General features: G+C 33.8%; 1 protein-coding gene across 8 annotated transcripts in view; it reads left to right on the top strand.

The window, feature by feature from the left end:
- Nucleotides 1-21,966, top strand: part of Rint1 (RAD50 interactor 1) — a 221,506-nt gene that overhangs the window by 174,954 nt on the left and 24,586 nt on the right. For all 8 annotated transcript variants that reach the window (XM_090390551.1, XM_090390554.1, XM_090390556.1 and 5 more), the window contains exons 13-14: nucleotides 4,744-4,924; nucleotides 20,519-20,637. In XM_090390551.1, the coding sequence (XP_090246677.1) occupies nucleotides 4,744-4,924; nucleotides 20,519-20,637 (300 nt within the window). The remainder of the gene's footprint in view (nucleotides 1-4,743; nucleotides 4,925-20,518; nucleotides 20,638-21,966) is intronic.

The following is a 21,966-nucleotide window of genomic DNA, read 5'->3' as shown; positions in this document are numbered from 1 at the left end:
TCTAGCCAGTGATTAGAATTGAACCTGTAATGGTTTTTCCTCCATCAGGCTAGTACTATGGATGCAATTTTAAAATGATGAATATGCTTTGCTGCTTTAGTTTTACTTGTCACAAGAGTCATTGTGACATCTCCAGTAAAACAATAAGAAATCATCAACTAACTAAACTGCCCTCTTTTGGACAGCATCAGAAATTCATAGATAGCTTTTTTTAGTGTACCATTCCAAATTTGAGAGTATATTCTAAGGTTGTGTACATTTAGGATTTATGTTGAGTTAATAGCTAGATTTATGAAAAGTATTTGCCTTGAGTAGAAAAGGATGTCCAGTTTTTAACAGGCCGAGGATGCTCTTAATGTGTATATGTCTGAAGTTTATGTAAGTCTAAAAGTAGATGCCAGTTTAATGAGAGAGAGAGATCTGATATCATCTCACAATCTGTGTATTGTTGATAGTAAAGGAAGGTAAGATGATATTTTTTTTTGTTTTTCAAGAAAAAAATGCAAGAATTTTCAAGAAAGAACAAAAGAAGACTATTGTGAGGGCCATCATTGAAAGTATTTTAATATATAGATGAGAAAGATGATCATAACACCAGAAACAAAGGCAGCATGCAGGAGAAATGGATAGCCCTTAGAAGAAACTGTCATATCAGTAAGATCTAACAAATCAGAAAGAAATCATCAGAGTATGGATGCACTGTTAGAAAGATTGGAAGGAAAAACTTTACAGTGGTTTGGTCATATCAGAAGGATGCAGATATGAGATGGCCAAAAAGAAAGTATTTGATTGATCTCCTCTGAAGAAAACATGAGAAATCTTAAATTGTAAAGAAGGAATGACATGCCAGAAGTGAAAGGAATTCAGATGCAATGGCTGGATAGGAAATCTTGATGCCAGGAAAAGCACCAAGACAACTACTGACAAGTGTAGAAATAAAATTAAAGAAAATATGCCAGTTTCCCAGATTTCACTCTGTACTGCACAAGACCTGACTCTTGAGGTTTGATTAATCTAGTAATCCAATATAATCATGGTTTGTGTGTGTGTAACAAAAATATGACAAATTACAAGAGCAAGTAACTAGGTAGACTTCATGTAAAGATAGCTGGAGCAGTTTTATATTTGCTTTGGCTGTGTTTACCCTAGAGTAGTAAATTGCTGATTTTATTAGTGGGATTAAAATTTGTGGTCAAATTGAACTTTTTTATAACAAGTGAACATATTACCATGCTCTAAAAAACATGACTTATAATGGAAAGTACTTTTAATAGAAATTCTTACATCCAAAAATTTACATCATTGTTGTAATGGCAGTGGCCAGCCAAAAATTTACAACATCATTGTTGTAATGGCAGTGGCCAGATAAATATAGACTAATTTGAAAGAAAATTATTGATAGAAAACTAGTAATAAAATAATAATTGGACTATTTGATATTATGTGTATACCAGAGCAGTGATGGTGAACCTTTTCGGCTCAGTGTGCCAAAAATTCAGAAAATGCCTAACTTTACTCTGCTGGTATGCCCCTCCTACCAAACAAAAGAGAAACAATTTTTACATATTCATTTATTTAAAAAAATATAAAAAAAATACAGTCCAATCTTGTGTGGTGTTATGCATTATATGTTGAAATCAAATAATTACAAAAATGAAATATGAGTAAAACAAACTTAGACACATGTAAAATAATAATAATGAAAAAACATTCATTATTATTACAGACAAATTATGGACTACAATCGTGTTAGAAATAATTACTTGAATTTCCCGATGTTTTGACCTTCATATTAAGGTCATCATCTGGAGTATACACATATGAGGGTGGTCAGAAAAGTTCTCAGCTTTGACCATAGATGGCAACACTATCGGCAAGATTTTTTTAAGTTGGTACATCTGTCATAAGCATCCATGTGAAATTGCAAGTCATTCTATCAAGTAGTTTGTTCTATACAGCTATCTGAAGCAAAAGTGTTGTCCGTGTCCCTCGAAAATGGATAAAATTGAGACGGCCGTCCAAAGAGTGTAACATCACCAGAAATCATTGATCAAGTGCATGATATTGGATGACTGGTGAGTCAACGTAGGCATTTCAAAAGAATGTATAGGATACATTTTGCATGAAGAATTGCAAATGAAGAGCTTTGAGCAAGATAGGTGCCACACTTGCTCATAGCAGATCAAAAATGCACTCGCATGAAAATCTCTGAACAGTGCTTGGAGCATTTTAACAAGAATAAAACTGATTTTGTGCATCAATTTATTACTATGGATGAGACTTGGATTCACCTTTACACACCAGAATCCAAACAGCAGTCAAAAGTGGACAGAAGCCTGTTGGTCAGCGCTAAAGAAGACAAAGTCGGTTCCATCAGCAGGAAAGGTCATGGCATCAGTGTTTTGGGATGCTAAAGGCATTTTGTTTATTAATTATCTTAAAAAGGTAAAACAATAACCAGGGAAAATTATTCCGATCTTTTAACCAGACTAGATGAAAAAATTCATAAGAAAAGAAAAGCAGAAGGAAAAAATCATCTTTCATCAGGACAATGCACCTGTCCACAAAGGTGTTTTGGCAATGGGAAAATTAAGGGATCTGTACTATGAATTGTTGGAATATTCACCCCTATTCCCCAGATTTGGCTCCCTCTGACTTTTGTCTCTTCCTAAAACTGAAACTCTTCCTCGCTGGTCAGCGTTTTTCTTCAAATCAAGAGGTGATTGCAGCTGTAGAGGGGTATTTTGCAGAACTTACTGAGAAACACTACACAGACGGGATAATGGTACTGGAGCATCGCTGGAATAAATGTATTAGTCTTAAGGGAGATTATGTTGAAAAATAAAAAATAATTTTGAAATTATAAATTTGTTTTTTCATTGTTAGGCTGAGAACTTTTTAGACCACCCTCGTATATATACACAGAGATATGAACAGTAGAGACGGTGATTTGATCAATCATTATTCTACTTGCATGACCCTCTAGAGGGGGAAAAAAAACTACATCAAAGCTATATTATATTTATATCATCATCAGAGAACAAATTCATATAGATAGTTTTATTATAGTAAAAGCGGTGTCCTAATTTAACATGAGGGTTGTTATATTAGATTAAAGATCCTGGATTACTTACGGTCCTATTTATAATTACCTCTTAGACGAAAAGGTTATGTGGGTAGAATATGTACCTTCCATATTCTTGGGATTTTTAGACCATCATTATTGTTAAGATTAGGGTGGTTGATAATAATTTCACAGGCCTCCTTGAATTTATGTTCTTACCATGTTTTGGTGTGATGTAAACAACAGGTGCCTCTCCAGATCATAAAGCCCAGATTTACCATAGTTATTAAATTTAATGTGCTGTTTATGTTCCTTTTTTTAGATAGGAATTATACGTCCTGTTTCACCTATATAGGGCTAATACAGGTGTATAGGTGCAATGAATACGGTATACTCCAGGGTGGGCCAGAGGAAGTGGATCCTTGAATGAGTTGAATAAGTTATTTAATTTTGCAAGAGGTTTAAAGGCGGATTAAGGTTGTATTTCTGTAGTATTCTGTTTATTTTATCTAATATCCCTTTAATGTATGAAATGGTTACAATTTTTTTTTTTTGTAATTTAGTTTATTTTTATTTTTAAGTGGGGTTTTATGAAGAATTTTGTTAGTATTTTGGATGTAGCTGTTTTTCAGGAAAGTATTGCTGATAACTTTTAATTCATCTTTAAGTGCATGTTCACTGGAGCAAATCTTCAAAGCTATATTATATTTATCCTAGTTTTTTTGCCATAATTTGTTCCCTGATGTACTTATTGGCACTGTTTATATCTTTACCAGCTCTTCTCTCATTATCTGACCATTGGAAAATCTAACAATGTTGGCAAACTGAGCCGGTGAAGTGTCATCAGTAGTTTAGTCAAAACAAATTTAAAAAAATATTTACAATTATTTAAGTCTCCTTTTAATTGATGCTATACATCGCAGATCATTGTCATCACTCTATCTTCAATGGTATTTCTGTCGACTAGTAACTCAGAAATATGCCTAATAATAGTATTTTTATTTTGCATATCTTGAAACAGAAAAGGTGCACATTTCGGAAGAGTTTCTTTAATAAATTCTCCTTCACTTGAGGGCCTTTCCATGCTGAGCTATGGAGTGAGCAATGCTGAAACTTGATGTTAAATTCAGAGAACCTCTTAAGAATTTAAGGAAGTTATTTGATTGACACTCTTTGCAGTGTAGCTGCAGAGAAACATAATCCTTTCTTTCTTTCTTCCTCACTTTTTTCCAAAACCCACTGATGATTTGTTTCAAAATGTCTTTTTACATTTCTGCGTACTACTGTTTTATGACACAATAGATACAATGAGTTGCCATTTTTATCAATAATGTTGTATTTCTCAGTCCATGCATCTTTTAAGTTTTGATCACTTCATTTATCACTTATTCAGGATTTTTTAATTTGAGGTTCCTCCATAACAGGGCTGTAATATGAAAGAAATAAAAACTTTGTATTTTTTTATAATTTTTTTGTATTTTGAGTTCAGTTGAACTGAACTCGAATAGGGAGAATAGTTGTTGTTGGGTGTTAGTGAACACTGGCATGTCACCATTGACACACGTGTCATAGGTTCGCCATCATTTGTATACCAGAGAATGGTGATTAATTAATTTGTGATTGCATTTTAAGACCTTTTTAAAAATTTTGTTTCCTAATCATTGTTATTTTAATTTTAGGTGGTTTTGTTTGCCTCTAGTTGAAGATGTCCATACCCTTGAAGTATCAAGCTTAGCATATCCCATGCTTGATGTGGTCAATTGTCACTTGCATAGACTGCAAGATAATCTTGCAAAGCCCCTTTTTACTACAACTTGGCAAAATATTTCCCAGGAACTTAATCAGTACATATATGAAGAAGTAAATAATTTTTATTTACAATTCTGTTGGTAAAAGTTATTTTGCTTAACTATAATTTTGTTAAAAACATATGATGTTTGTGTGTATGAATTTTATTAAAATTTATTTAAAATCTACTAATTGTAAATTCATATATAACTCTAGAAAAAGAGTATATGTGTCATATTATCATAATTTTATAGTTGGATACACACTGTTACTTAAATCTAAAATTTCAAGATTTGAGTACATTTGATTAATGGTTCTTTGTGCTAATACAGTATTGTTTAATAACTATAGAATACCACATATACCATAGTAAAAACGAATTTATTATATAAACATTTCATCCTATGTATCATAAGACTTCATTAGTACAAACAGCGAACAACAATAAGGAATTGAATAAAGAAACAGTAGAGCACATGCGTTACATTGGAATTCCTCTAAGTATATAGTCTCACGTTCATGGATTAAAACTATTCAACTGAAAATATTTAAAATTAGTTAATAATAAAAATATATACAAGTAACCCTCATATAATGCCATGTTAGGTTCCACAGAAATGTCGCGTTATATAAATCGCGTTATGCGAGACTCAGATCACACAGATAAAGTAGGGTTATGTTTCGAAATCGTTTTTTTTTTTTTTTAATTATATAAACAACAATGACATATTCAACAAAAAATATTTTTCTTTAATCAGGTAATTCATATAAGTTAAGAAAACATAAATTATGAAACAAAATACATAGTATAAACTTATAAAAATACAAATTGTACATAAACTTCATTGCACATAATGCATAAATGTTTTAGGCAAAATAAAGTGCATATTTTAATCGTCATCACTCTCTTCAAATTAAACATTTTGTAGAAGTACTTTATTTACGAGTGGCCGGACATCTTCATCACTTGAAATCTCTTGGACATCATTTGTACAATTCTCATTGCATACTTCGGCTGGTTTCAAGTCAGTAATAAGACCTTGCTTACCATTATACTGCAATTTTTTATTAAGTTCATAATATGTAGCTAAACAAATATTCAATTGTCTCGTGAATTTTCCGGAGCGCTCCATTGAGGGATCATTATCTGTAAAATAACTTCCTAACTTTCTTGCCAAGTCCAATCCTTTTGCTAATTTCTTTAAACTGAATTCTTTAATGGATTCATCACAATCAGAATCTTCGGCAGAACTTTCTCCACCTTTTGGTTCGATGTCATCTATTAATTGTACCAGTTTCTCCTCATTTAAATCTATTTCCCTATCCATTAATTCACTAATTTCGTTTTCAACCAAATCACAGAAGCCCTCTAAGTGGCCATTACTATAAAAAATAAAATTTTTACATAAAAGCATTACATATTGTATGCAACTCACCAGAAAATAAAGTACTCAACTTGAGATTAACACACTTATGATTTTTAATGCACTTTCCTGGCAGAAAATGAAGATAACTTTTAACAATAAACACTTTATATGGTAAACAGTTGATGTACATGCGTGCTAAAGGGTATTTCCCCTAATATAAATTTGCTACTTATAACTACATGCACAATATAGGCAAATGCAAATTTTATGAAGATAAAATTCAATTTTTAATTCGTGGGTTAAAAATATATGAAGAGATAAAGGGTTTCTACAATTATATAGGGATAAAGGGAAACCACGTTGTATAAGTACCACGTTGAACAAGGGTTACTACAATTCGTAGACTGCGTTATATCGAAACTGCGTTGTATAAGTACCGCGTTGTATGAGGGTGACCTGTATATAAGAAATGATAAATTGTAATCTCTTATATCACATGCTCACAATCAGACTTGTAAATATGATGAACAAATGATGAAGGATAGGATAACATTGCTGTTTTGTGTGTCAGTAAATCTGGCATGTGTTAAGGGCCCCAAGGTGTTTCCACTACAAAAACTTACAAGCATTAGTGGTCTCATATCTGAATGGTTTCATAAATTTTGTGCCATCAGTGGATGATGGAAAAAAAATATGGAACCTGAACACTTTTATTGTTGGACAACTATAGATTTGATATAACACAGGCCCATTTGTAATGAAGACGAAGTTTTGGAATCCATTATCCATATTATATGAGGTTTTTTTTATTACCAAATTCCTTTCCTGTTATTCCTATAAATGACACTAATGTGCTATAGGTCTGCACACCACACTCACATTTATGGGATTGCTATAAATATTTTTTTTCAATTTTTTTTTAAAAGAATTATTGACCAAAACATATTTATATTATTAAACAGCATCATTTTCTGCTGTGTTTTACTCATCAATTTAAAATAAATAAAATGTATGTCCCATTTATATAAATGTTAAAGATACCAAGAAATTATATACTTGATTTTAATCCTTTTCTCAAGGAAGCAAAACATGCACATGAAATATATTCACGTCTGAGCTGCTTGTATGTAGAGGCTAATGACTTCATATCACTTGCCTTAATATGTAACTATAATGCAAAGCACATCCCCTTTTGGACATGTATAATGCTATGCATAATGGGAAGGACCACTACCCAGATGGTTTCGACCTTTATTGAGGTCTCATCAGTGGGAGCCAGACTGGAGAGACATACCAAGGTTGAAGTAATGCAGAATCATATATATCTCATATACAAGTAGCCGAAAGGTGCTCAACTTTATTAATAAAAAAATATATATATACAGTATGGTGAAAAAAAAAAAAGCAGTAGCGAATAACTACAGCGATATATGTTATGGAGTAAATGGGTTTATTAACAAAGAAATATATGCTTACACCTGATGATATGTACATCCATAACTATCGATTGTGTAATTTTATACCTTAGTTCATCAAGGTTTGAAGGCAGATCATGGTGGAATACCCATTCCTTCAACATACCCCAAATGAAGGCATCAAGAAATGTGAGATCTGGAGAATGCAGAGGGTATAGGAATTCTGTGAACCTCGAAATGAGCCTCCCAGGAAAGTGTTCTAGAACACATGATTTGTGACAGATTGCTCCATTCTGTTGAAATATCTGTGCATGAAATAGAATGTTTTTTGCACAACACATTTTATTCAAATCTTGAATGAACAGAACACATTCTTGATATAGCATTTGCTATTCAAGGTCACAGTTACACCACCCTTTTCAATGAAGTAGGGCCCAATTATGCCATGGCTTTAAACCACACACACCATGTGGTGGTGATCTTGCTATGAAGAGATTTCTCTTGGCCAAATTCAGGTCTTGAGAAACCAAGAAACGTGTAGGTTTGTCTGTTTACTTCCTCCATATTTCGTCTGAGAACCAGACATTATGGAGGAAGGACAGATCTTCATAGACATTGGCCACACATATGCACAGTATTTCTGCTGAGCAGTGTAATCCATTGATGTTAAACACTGACCCACTTGAATGACATACGAAAAGGCACCCAGCTTCTTAAGGATTCTGTAGTGACTGCCTCAGTACCCCAAGTTTTACCGATGTTTGGCATCAATTGCATTTCGGAGACTAGCACATTAACAGAAGAGCACGTGTAGAGTCTTAGCTGTAGCAATGATGCTGATGTTGGAAGAAAAGACGTTAATTGTTGAGCATTATTTTCATTCATATGGAGTTTTACTTGGATGCCATTTGCTATACCAATAGCAAATGGCATCCAAGCCTGTGACATAATTGTGAGCAATTTGTCATTTCTGTAAGCATGCCCCAAGCAATGGTGTCATCATTGACTTAATTGAGAGGTTCCAACACACCAGGAATGTTTTGCAACATTACAAAGGGCATTTGGGGAGACCACAAAATGTTAACATAAATTAGAATTATTAGTGTGTGTGTGCTGCAGCAAGTGTTACAGTCTCCGAAATGCAGTCGAACCTCATATCTCATTTTGTGTATACTGAAGGGGTGTGTGTCAAAGTTCAGTACTGTTTTTTTTGCACCATACTGTATATATATATATATAAATATATATATATGCTTATAAAATTGTCATCATCATCGCTTCTCAATATTTCTTCTTAAGGGTGTCAGGTACTATAATGTTGGTTAGCATAATTAAGAGTACAGTATTACCAGCTTTCTATCATCAGTTTTCTTTCAGATTAATCTGTTTTATTTGTCATGTTTCCAAGGTTGGCAGATTTTGCATTTTGGTCATTAACTACATCAATCTCCCAAACCTTGTTCATGTTCTTCAGGTGTGAAGATAAAGGATGTTAGTGAAGTTGTAAATTTGCAGAAGAACAAAGTGAACAAGTTAATTGTTTTGGCAGGCACAAATGATTTGAAAGGTGAGAAATATGCAATGAGAGAAGATATGAAATAGTTGTTAGAAGAAGCAAGAATGAAGAGTAAGAAATAAGGATTGTGAGACAGAATTAAGAAGGGCCATGACTATCAATGAGTCAAGGAGAAGATTATGCAGGAGGAATGGTGTGCAGTTTATAGATGGCTGGATTTTGTTTGATGGATGTAAGGACCTGTATATGCCTGATGGACTGTACTTAAATGGTTTTGGAGAAAGTGTTGTTTAGTGACAGTTTGAAAGTGCAGAAGCAGGGAAACTAGAGATGTTGGGGAGGAGCAATCAAGCATGTGTCTAGTCACCCCTGGGACAAATGAGTGTGAGTGCAGGAATGGCTGTGCAGAAATAGTCACCCCTAGGATAGATGAGTGCAGGAATGATTGTCAAGGGCTAGGTTCACATTCCCACGTTTTGAATCTGAATGGGCAGGTAATGACATTATGTAAGAGTAATTGTGGGCCCAATGGGATATCGAAGTGCATGAATCATCATGAAATGCATGATGATGAATGCCCAAAGTATCAGAAATAAAGAAGAGCAGTTTTTGGCATTGGTCAGCTCGATTTGGCCAAAAATTATTGGCATCAGTGAGACCTAGTTGTCAGAAAATGATGTAGTTACAGGAATAGAATGTACTGGATATTGTATTTTCAGAGAAGATAGAGAAAATAAGGCAGGAGAAGGAGTATTATTCATAATAGAATAAAAACTTCAACTAACAAAAATGGAAGTGAAGCAAGATTGTAGATATGATGGAAATGGTACATTTAAGGCTATCTGGTGTGCGATAGAGATTAATAGGACAAAATATATTTTTGGTTGTTTCTATAGACCTGGGGGTTCAGAAGAAGATGTGGATGACATACATCAATAGATTAGCACAATGATTTCAGGCCGAGCAATTATCATGGGAGACATCAACTATGATGATATAGATTAGAAGGAAGAAAGTGCACATTGCAAAATGGAAATGGAATTTCTAAGGTAACTAAGAGATAGTTACCTTTGAAATAGCACGTGTTGAACAGGACCATAGGTTTGTTTCAGAGCATTGGATCTGTCTATAACTACAGTAGCAACTCTACCTCTGATTGGGGAAAGTGACCATGTAATCTTGTCCTGAGAGGTTGCTCACTATATGGAAATTTCAGTCAAGAAAGTGTATATGTGGAAATCCAAAGCTGGCAATGATGACATCGTAGGAGGCAATGTGGAGCAATGCCATGGTACAAGAAACATACATGGAATGAATGTTTGGTGTATTGGAAGTGGTTAGTGATTGTTTGAGCAAGGCAGTATCAGAGTGCATCCCCATGGTTAGGAGGATAAACTTGAGTAGGCATTAAGTGGATGACTAGCAATATAAAGCAAGAGCTGCAGAAAAGAAAGCGTTATGGAAGAAGGAATATAAACAATAAGGTGAGTAGCATGCCCATGAGCAGTATAAAGCACGAGCAAGAAGGGAAGCTAGTATGGTAAGGAAGGCTAAATCACATTTTGAGAGAAAATTAGCTAAGCAGGCCAAAGTAAATGCAAAAGAATTTTTTGCTACAGAGAAAGTAAGAGAAAGAATTATTATGGAAGGATAACTTTACTCAGTGCTGCTAGTAGGAAATTGACATAAGCAGAAGAAATAGTTGTTACTAATTGATCACTTTGCAAAGATATATCTTCCATGTGGCAACTTTACATTTACTGAGGTGACAGAGACTGATGTGAGCATTTAGGTAGATGAACTAGAGGTACTTAGTATATTGATAAATATTAATGTGAATACAGCAGTGTGCCTGGATGGCATGTCAGCTAATGTGCTACAAGATTGTGCAAGTGACCTGGCAGTGCCTCTGATGAAGTTATTTAATCTGTCTGGGCTCTGGAAAGGTTTGAAGGGAATGGAAAGAGGGTTAGATAGTTCCACTACATAAAGCTCCAAGTCAGAAGTAGCAAATTACATACCAATTATAATAAATTTAGTTTAATCCTTTATCTAAGTGTGAGAAAACAAAGTTTGTACCTGAAAGTATCTTCAGGACTGGGGTAAGGTAGTACAACACCAGGCAACTTGTTGCAAAGTTGGAGCAAGCTTACATCACTCCTATCTCAGTATCTCCCATAATGCAAAACACATCTCCTTGCAGATATGTATAATGTTATGCATTAAGGGAAGAGCCACTACCCAGACTAGTTTCAACCTTTATTGAGGTCTCTTCAGTGGGAGCCAGGCCCAGATGTGGAGATACCAGGCAGAAGCAATAGCAAGGTCATCTCTACCTATAGGAATAGTGGGTAGTGGCCCTTCCCTTAATGCATAATATTATACATATCCGCAAGGATATGTGTTTTGCATTATGGGAGATACTGAGATAGGAGTGATGTAGGCTTGCTCCACCTTTGCAACGAGTTGCCTGGTGTTGTATTACCTTACCCCAGTCCTGAAGATACTTTCAGGCGCAAACTTTGTTTGCTCACACTTGGATAAAGGATTAAACTAAATTTATTATAGTCTAAACAAGTGAAAAATAAACTTTCAACATACCAATTAGTATTTCTGTAGTGGTGATTAAAGTATTTGAATAGTTGGTTAAAAGTAAAATTCAGGAAAGGGTGGATAGGAATATGATACTCTATGGGGGGGGGAGCATGGCTTTGTAAAAATGTAGCTCCTGCTTCAGTAATTTGTTCACATTTTATAATAAGGTCACAACAAAATTGGATAAAGGAAAAATAGCTACACCACGATACTTCTGGACTTTGCAAAGGCATTTGACAGAATACTGCATGAAAATGATTACATAAATTGGAGGAAATGGGAATGGATATGATGCTGGTGTCATATATAGGGGATGGCTGATAGACAGACATCAGAGGGTGGTGTATGGTGGAGTAAAATCAAAGCAAATGAGAGTGACTGTTGGAGTGCCCCAAGCCCTTCTATTATAACCACTACTATTTAGTTTCTACATTAATGATGTAGCGGAAGATTTGAAGCAGGATATTCAGTTGTTTGCCAATGATGCAAAACTAATGAAGGCAATAGTTGATGAAGGTGATGTAGATATCTTATAGAATGATTTAAATGAATTGGTAGTGTTGATAAAGAACAGTAAGTTTTAAAAGAGGTATACCATGAGTAGACATATCGATACAAAATTAATAATGGAAAACTCACGTACAAAGATTATTTAATAGTATAATTTTTGCCTGTGTGTCATAGGCATCTTCAGTACATGTTAAGCTCAAATTAAACAATAACTGACAATTCCAAAAAGCACCACCTAAGTAGCTGGTGTAAGATAACTAAAAAGGTCAATAAATTTCCAAACAAAAAAAAAAAAAAATCTATACAATAAAAAGTTAGATAAGGAAGATTAGCTGATTTGAACAAATCAGCTAATCAAATAAATTTCCAAAAAAAAAAAAAAAAAAATCTATACAATAAAAAGTTAGATAAGGAAGATTAGCTGATTTGAACAAATCAGCTAATCTTTCCTAACTTTTTATTGTATAGATTTTTTTTTTTTTTTGTTTGGAAATTTATTGACCTTTATAGTTATCTTACACCAGTTACTTAGGTGGCGCTTTTTTGGAATTGTCAGTTATTGTTTAATTTGAGCTTAATATGTACTGAAGATGTCTGTGACACACAGGCGAAAATTATACTATTAAATAATCTTTGTATGTGAATTTTCCATTATTAATTTTGTATCGATAAAGAACAGTGTTTTTCAATTCAATGTTGTAAAATGTAAGTAATGCACTTTGGAATGAATAGTTTACACACTTCATATCATACTGATGGTACTAGTTTACAGGAAATTGATAAGGCTAGGGATCTGGATGTAATGGTGGATAGAGATTTGAAATTCAGAGGACATATTGCATGAGTTGGGAAAATAGCTCAGAAGATTACTTGGATGCTGAAGAACACATCAACAAGTAAAGATAGGGAGATTATTATCCCTCTTTATAAGGCTATGATTTGGCTATGTGTTGACTACTGTGCACAGATTTGGTCACTTGAGTTTCGTGGATATCAAGAGGTGATGGAGAAGATTCAGAGATGAATGACTAAACTGGTGACAGGTCTGTGGAATGTTCCATATGAGGAGAGATTGAGGGTGTGTGGGTTGCAGAGTTTAGCTGACAGGCAGAGGAGAGGAGATATGATAGAAACTTATAAGTTAGTAAAGGAATTCTATAAGATTAACACATAAGAAATTTTTCAGTAGGGAGAAAACAAGGAGTTACACTAGGAAATTGTGTAAGAGTGCAGTTAGTAAAGGTGTGCAGACCAGGTTCTTTACTTGGAGAGTAGTGAATGAGTGAAATGCATTGCGAGAGTGGTTGTGAGTACTCCAAGAGTGAATAGTTTAAGGAAATGTGTGATAGGTATTGTGTTGATTGATAGAGGGTTTATTTCTTTTGATCTTTTGAGGTTATAATAATAATACTAATAATATATGTATATGCTCGTAAAGTCATCATCACTTCTTGATATTTCTTCTTAAGCAGTGCGCCTGGTGTTATTATGGTACTGTAACATAATTAAGAGTACAGTATTACCAGCTTTCTATCATCAGTTTTTTTTTTTTTTTTTTCAGATTAATCTGTTTTATTTGGCAGATTTTGCATGTTTGTCATTTATTACATCAAATCTACCAAACTTTGGTCATCCTATGGCATCAAACAATTGTTTTGCTTCCTATTCTGGTTATGGGATCATATTCTTGAATGTAAAGAATGTTAAGTTCTTTTCAGATATATATTTTTTCTAATCTTCATTTCAATATAATGAAGGGGTTTAAAATGTGAATGACTTTTTTGATTATTTTTTCATTATATTTTTTTCCGGTATTTTAAGGAACATTTGGGAAATTGGTTTCAGCAAGATATAGCCACTACTGACATCGCTAGAGCTGCAGTGGAACTCTTAATGCACATTTTTGGTGACCAAATAATTTCACAAAGATCTGCAATTAATTGACCATCATGTTTATAGACAACAAGTACAGACATTCTTTCTAGCCCAAATGTTGTGTCTTTATTTACAGTGTCTCAGTGAATGAAGTCGTGACTCTCATAGACAATCTATTTCCTCAAGACATCGCTCAGCTTTATAGACATTGCCTAAATTCCAATTTTTTTTTTTTTTTTGGCTCATGTTCTTTAGATTTGATGGCTTCTGACTCCTTCCTATAGGGAGTACTTGAAGGAAAAGGTTTATGTGAACAAGCCCCAGACAGTCCAACAGCTGAAGGAGAATGCTCATGCAGAAATTAGGACACTGCACCAGAAACATTAATAGTTGTCATGGAACATGCCATAGAAAGGACCTATCTTTGTGAAGCTGTAAATGGAAAGCATTTACATGATGTGGTTTTTCATAACTAATAAAAAATCTCCTGGTTCTGTATTTCATTATGACAACAATAACAACAAAAAAAAAAAAAAAAAAAAGAGAGAGAGAGAGAGAATAAAAATAATTTATAAATGAAAAGTTATTAAATGTTTAAACCCCTTTGTGACTTATGGGCCACACTATACCATTGATGCCACCTCTTAACTCCTCTATTTTTTCTCAGAACTCTTTATGTCTGCAATGTAGTGTGATCTACTGTCATATTTCTAACCCAATTCTGATCCTAAGCTAAAACTGGTTGAACAAAATGTTATTACTCTGTTATACTGCTAGTATAGTGTTTTGACTGTTTTGCCGTTATTCCATATTTAATTTGCTGTTTGCTAACAGTTGTACTAATAGTTGAAATGATTTACTTTTATAGGTTTTCCATTAGTTATTCAATTTTTTGATGTTCTTAATGTTTCTGCTTATTTTCAAAAATTTTTTTGTTGTTGTTGATTTTCACATGACAAATTTGTTATAAACAGATATCAAATTTAGTTTAAGATTTCTAAAGTCTTGATCTGGAATCATTTCTGAGTATATCATTTTCTACATAAAATAAGGAGCTGATTTTAATATCAGGTTTAATGCCAATTTCCTTCATAATGTTGTTGTGTCCCAATTTATGATTTTTATTCTATTTTATAATTTCCTCTTATCTATGTTCTTTTATTATCTACACACGAGATATCACCAAAATTTTTACTAATACTTAAATTATTTCTTCCCTTAGTACCCCTAATATTTGTATTTATACTGCGCCTTTTGGGATATTTAGTTTGAGATATTATATACAAAAACAAGGAGAAAGAACTCAAATATGTCTGAAAGTGTAACTATATTGCAGTCGTGACACTTTATCTCGTTTCTTAACATTTTCCCGCGTGATTAGGTTCGTAATTTTTCAAGTGGTGCATTGGACAGCAATTTCAGACAACTTTTTTTTTATCATTGAACAAAGGTTTATTAAATTCCTTAACATGGTACAATTCAATTCTAAACTAAATACTTACAAACTAACATTAGCTTATTACAAGTGATTAGGCTATGATCCTATAATGGGTATTATGATCATGCCGCCATAACAATTCAACACATAAATTCATTTGACATGGACAAATAAGATTAATTCACACTATTTAACTATTCAAACTTAAGTAGATTAACTAAACCATTTACTGTACTAACACATAACTAGTATTATGATCATGCTGCCATACATATTCAACACATAAATTCATTTGACATGGACAAATAAGATTAATTCACACTATTTAACTATTCAAACTTAAGTAGATTAACTAAACCATTTACTGCACTAACACATAACTATGTCATTTAAACTTTCTCATACAACATAATAGACATGCAAAATTCTCTGGACACTTAATTATTCACATATCATTAACACTAGCCAGCTTACTTTTAATATGTTCTATCAGATACTAAAGTCCTAGTATAAATTTTCCTTGGTCACTTCAACAGTTCCGTATTAGAATAATGATACTTATCACAGACAAATTTTAGTTAACATTAGATATATTTTACAGTACCTTTCTTTCTTGAGCTTTTCATATGGGCCTTTACCTTTTTCTGATTGAACTAGCTTGGTATAACGTCTCCGATAATCTGTTTCTCCTACGTTCCTTTTGGAATTGAACTAGGCTTACGTGGTCTTAACTTTTCGTAACTCCGGACAACTTTGAATCATCTATATATCGGCTGTGCAACTCGCGACGTGGACATCGATTTCTTTACAGCTGTCCATTTTTCGTAGTTATCGCTGGAGTTGAAACACAAAGAATATGTTTCCTTTTCTTTGACTCTATGGCATTCTTCGCTTCTTACATAGGAAATCCGGAATCGAAATCCCGCTCACTTTCGTTTCCGTGTTGTGATGTGGAGATATAACCCCTATCTCGCCACTCAGGAAAACACCGCGAAAATCCTATGCCGCGGAACTCGTAGAGAACTCCTCGGGAACAGAACCAAACAAAAACCAAAAAAGCCTCGTGGGGGGGGGGTTTCCAACCCTTTTATACCTGCTCTCCTAAGCACTTTTTTTAACTTCTTTTCTCCGCCCCCTACTTGTTTTTACTTCACCGACCAATTAGGGTGGCGTTTTTCTGCCAAACGTCCTTTGATCGGCGAGCCTGTAACGATGTCTCAATCCGGGAATCGGCCCTGAGCGATAGTCTGTTGTTTTCCTTTGCTAGCCTCTAATTTAATCCCCTTTCCAAAATTTTTCTATGAACTTACTTAATAACTTAATCTCTAACCTCTCACATACCATCTCTTATGACTAATCCTTTTTCTGTCTTATTTATTTAAATTTTCTCTTTTATATCATATTACAACATTAATATATTCTTTCTTTTGCTAGCTAGTTCTACAAACTCCTTTATTTTTTATATATTTTATTGGATGCAAGAATCTTTCTTTTTCTTTTAATTAATTCAACTATTATCTTTTATGCAGGGTTTTTAATTTATTTTATTTATTCTTCATGTTACACCATGATAGCTGAGAATTCTACATTCTTAAGATATCAGGTGTAACAATGTGATCCATATAGATGATGAATAGCACTGGAGATAGATTGCTCTGATAATACCTGATTTTGCACTGAATCATCTTGCCATACATTTTTGAATTCTAACTGCTAACTTAGAACTTTTTATTTTATGTGGTTCCTACCCATGAAAAGTTTTTTTGGAAGTCTATAGTACATTTGTACTTGGGTAGGCTAAAGATTATATCCCATTTTTATTAATTATATGTATCTTTTTTGAATTTTATCTATTTTTTATGTAGTCCAGAAACTGTTAATAGAGACCAAACATTGAACTTTTTCAAGCCACTTCAGCCATTTAATAACTGGAGTGGTGATCTCATACTGAACAATGAAGTTCATCTTCCATCAAAAGACAATCACAAACATCCATGCCCACAGCAGGATTCAAACCCTCAACTTGTTCATTGGAAAATAATATGCTAACCACTTGGCCAACCAAGCTGGCATGGGTAAACTTATGTGTAAGCTATAATGCAGTACTCAATTTTGCTATATTAAACTTGTTAAAGTAGTTTTAACAGCTTTTCTCTTAGCTTATCTTACCAAGAGAACAACTGTTCAATTTTATATTTGCTTTTCTCATATTTTCAAAACACTTATATACCTTTTCCAGATATCCAAGTGTAAGCAAACAAAGTTTGCACCTGAAGCAACTTGTGGTAAAGGTGGACTAAGCTCTCATCACTTGTATTAATATCTCCCATAATGCAAAGCACATCTCCTTGCGAACATGCATACACTACAATACATGTATAACACTTGCAGACATGTATAATACATGTCCACAAGGAGATGTGCTTTGCATTATGGGAGATACTAAGAAAAATGATGAGAGCATAGTCCACCTTTACTATGAGTTGCCTCAGTCCTAAAGATATTTCAGGTGCAAACTTTGTTTGCTTACACTTGGATAAAGGATTAAACTAAATTTATTATAGTCTAACCAAGTGGAAAAAACTTCCAAAATCTTTCTCTAAATCCGGAGTAATTTAATAATAAGGTGAGACACCTTTTGGTAACTCGTATAGGTAAATATGACTTCTTCGTTGCCTCCACCTTAGTATCACCACCTCTGGGTCTGGCTCCCACTGATGAGACCTCAATAAAGGTCAAAAAACTGGTCTGGGTAGTGGCCCTTCCCTTAATGCATAGCATTATACATGTCTGCAAGGAGATGTGCTTTGCATTATGGGAGATACTAAGACAAAGACTACTAAGAGATACTAAGACTAAGACTCGTATAGGTAAATATGACTTCTTCATTGCCTCCACCTTAGTATCACCACCTCTGGGTCTGGCTCCCACTGATGAGACCTCAATAAAGGTCAAAAAACTGGTCTGGGTAGTGGCCCTTCCCTTAATGCATAGCATTATACATGTCTGCAAGGAGATGTGCTTTGCATTATGGGAGATACTAAGACAAAGAGCTTAGTCCACCTTTACCACGAGTTGCCTCAGTCCTGAATATACTTCAGGTGCAAATTTTGTTTGCTTACACTTGGATAAAGGATTAAACTAAATTTATTATAGTCTAACCAAGTGGAAAAAAGCTTCCAACACCTTTTCCAGATCTACAAAACTTAAACGCAGATCTTTGTTGTTTTCCTATTATTTCTCAACTTTTTGTCTTGAGTGCATATCTAGTCTTTACATACTCCTATTTGGCCTAAAACCATCTTGTTCTACCTCAAGTTTCTCATCAAGTTTTTTCTTATCCTCTTTACAAGTATGTGCTTATCTAAATTTTACATGGAATTCTTCCTGATAATTTTCACAATTGGTTTTCTTGTTTTATGTGCAAGTCTCATGAGAACTCTACTCTACTCATCCAGAATTTAGTCTCTGATTAGACTTCTGAATTATGCAGTTTAACATTTATAAATCTTTTATATCTCCATATTTGAAAATCTTTGGTCAGCTATCATCTACTTCAGCCTGACTTTCCACATTCCAGGTGTTTAGTTTAAGAATTTCTCTAGGCTTGTACAAGATTTATTTCAGAGTATAACACGATCTTCATTTTCAGTTAATTTCTTCAGTTTTGAAATCAGGTTTAATGCTACATTCATTCATAATGTTATAGATAATGACTAACAGTGGAGATAGTCTGCACATTTTCTTAGAGTTGATTTTACATCAAACTGTTCTGTAATTCCATTGATATTTACTGCTGATTTGCATCTTAAATACAGACTGCATTGCTTTGTACAAGGTTCCATTTATCCCATAAAATTGCAGTGTTTTCAACAGTTTTTCTCTCTTCACACCTAGTGACGTGCCTTTTCCAGATTTATAAAGCTCAAATACAGACACTTGTTATATTACCATTCTTTCTCAGCTATTTGTCTTAAAGTGAAAATCTGATCCTGATGATCCCTTTTAGTCCTGAATCCAGTTTCTGCCCTGAGTTTCTTTCCACATTTTTTCTTAGCTTTTTCTCAAGTATGTTTACATAAGTCTTATCTGAATACTTACTAAGAAAATTTTTATGTAACTTTTCATCATTTTTTATTTTCTTCTTTATACATGAGTACAAAATGAAAGACCTACTCCAATCACATGGGACTATGCAGTGCAACCACTGTTAAGGCAGAAGGTGCCAGTGGCAGATTAGTCAAAGATGAATGATCGCAGTGAATTAGTGGAAAGTAGTATAATGCTATATGACTACTATATGGTGAAGGATGGGAAAATGGAGCAGGTGTCAAAAGTATGTTTGAGAGGAGCAACAATAGGAAAAGTGACTGAAGCTGCAGAGAGGAGAGAAAATACAGAGGAGTTGACTGTGCTGGTAAGAACAAATGATTTGTGAGGGAATGTGGACGAGGTAGTACTGGATTTACGAGTGTTGCTTGATACAGTAAGCAGAAGAGTGTGAAAGGGAGAATTTTCTGTTGCCAAGGTATGCTGGTAGAGACCTGAGGAGAGGAGCAATGATTATGAACTGCAGGATAGCTAGAATGTGCAAAAGAGAAGATTTGAATATATTGATAAATTTGAAGGTAAGAGAGCTGTACAGATGGGCTGCATATAAATTGAAATTAACATATTTAATGAGCTGAGATGTTTAGGTGAGCACCTGTCTGAACTGCTATGTCATATGCACCCAGCACAAATGTGCTAATTCTGCTGTTGTTGTCCTGGTTATTCTCAGCGATATCTTTTTTATGCCAGAAGTGAATAACATGGTGAGTTCAGTATATTCTCTTGAATACTTAAGTTCTCTATATCTTTACAAAAACTTTAAACTTTCTTACATGGGGGGGGGGACCACATGCATATACACACAGAGGAACTTCATTATGCATTATAATTTTTTCTTAGGTAATTCTACAAAATACATTTAGTGAAGGAGGAGCAGCACAGATTCAATGTGATATGACAAGAAACCTCTTCCCAATTTTTGGAAGCTTTGCTCAGAGACCTGAGAATTACTTCAAAAAGTAAGATAGTTGCATATTCAGCAGTCATTATATTTATTGTATGAATAATTTTGGGGAAAAAAAAATTAAAAAATATATTTAATTAGGAACTATGCCTCTGTTATTGATATTATTGCCTTATTCATGTTAAGTATAGTTGGCCCACTGATTAGAGATCCTTCGACACTTCTGCGCATGTCAGAAAAAGGAGAATCCATTCCGATAATAGGGTAATCAATTTGTCTTCTGGGATGAGTTTGTTTATTATTACAGGTCGGAAAATTTAGCTTTTCTTTTACGAACATTGCTGTTTTTAAAATGTAACTATTTTGCTTGTATAACAGTTGGAAAAATGTACGTAGAGTATTAACAAAATTAAAAAAGGTATAGCATAAAATAAATATTTAACTAAGTTTATTTTTAAGAAAGTTTTCTATAAAATAAAAATAATTATACAGAAAAACAGAAATTTTTTCAAATGCACTTTAGATAAATTGACAAATGAAATTTAGAATATGTAAGATATTCTAAACTTACAGATGAGAGAACTGAGACACTTTAATGTCCTAAACTGATTAATTATTTATGACTTGTTGTGACTCTTTTAACAAACCCATGCAAAAAAATCGCCATCACTTTCACTTAAACTGATCACCAAAAGTTCGCATAATTCTTCGATAATTCCATCTCTGTCCCAATACATATTTTCCAATGAGGGGACATGAGAGCAATATTTTCCCCAGTTTTGAACTCTAATACTTTCAATCGCCTGAAAGCTTAAAATGTTTCAACATGTCAATATCCCTAATTACGTTGCAATGGCAAATGAAACTTTTCACTTCTGCCCAAACATACTCAATAGCATTAATATAGCAATGATATGGTGGTAGCCTCAAAGCTAGAAATCCATGCTCTTTGAGCATTGTGTCAAATTTAAATAGTTTAGTTGTGTGCGAGTTTCTTTTGGCCAAATTAAGCAATTCGATTTTTCACATATCTGGGGAATGAGAAATGTTATTTGCAGAGAGCCAATCCATAAGAACTTGCTTCTTATTAGACCAATTTGGAACTTTGTTTAATTGAATAGAGTGATATGAAGTGTTATCAATTATAACAACAGCATTTTTAGGAAGGTTTGGAATCAGTTTTTCTTCTGCCCACTTTTCGAAGATCGTAAAATTCATTTGCCCATGGTAATCTCCAGTAGTTGAATTGGCTTCGTATAGTAAGTTTCAATTCGGTAAAAAACCCATTTCTCCACCCCGCAAACAAAATTATTATGCGCCACTAGGCATTTCTGGTTTGTAGCACTCCACATTCTTCTTTAGACTGCTAACATTTTCCGTAAGT

The sequence above is a fragment of the Typopeltis vanoorti genome, chromosome 3 (genome assembly GCF_054136105.1).
Source record: "Typopeltis vanoorti isolate ZY-2024b chromosome 3, IOZ_Tvanoo_1.0, whole genome shotgun sequence".
NCBI lineage: Eukaryota > Metazoa > Arthropoda > Arachnida > Uropygi > Thelyphonidae > Typopeltis > Typopeltis vanoorti.
Note: the sequence above shows the minus strand (reverse complement) of the source record. Positions and strands in the feature narration are given on the sequence as shown.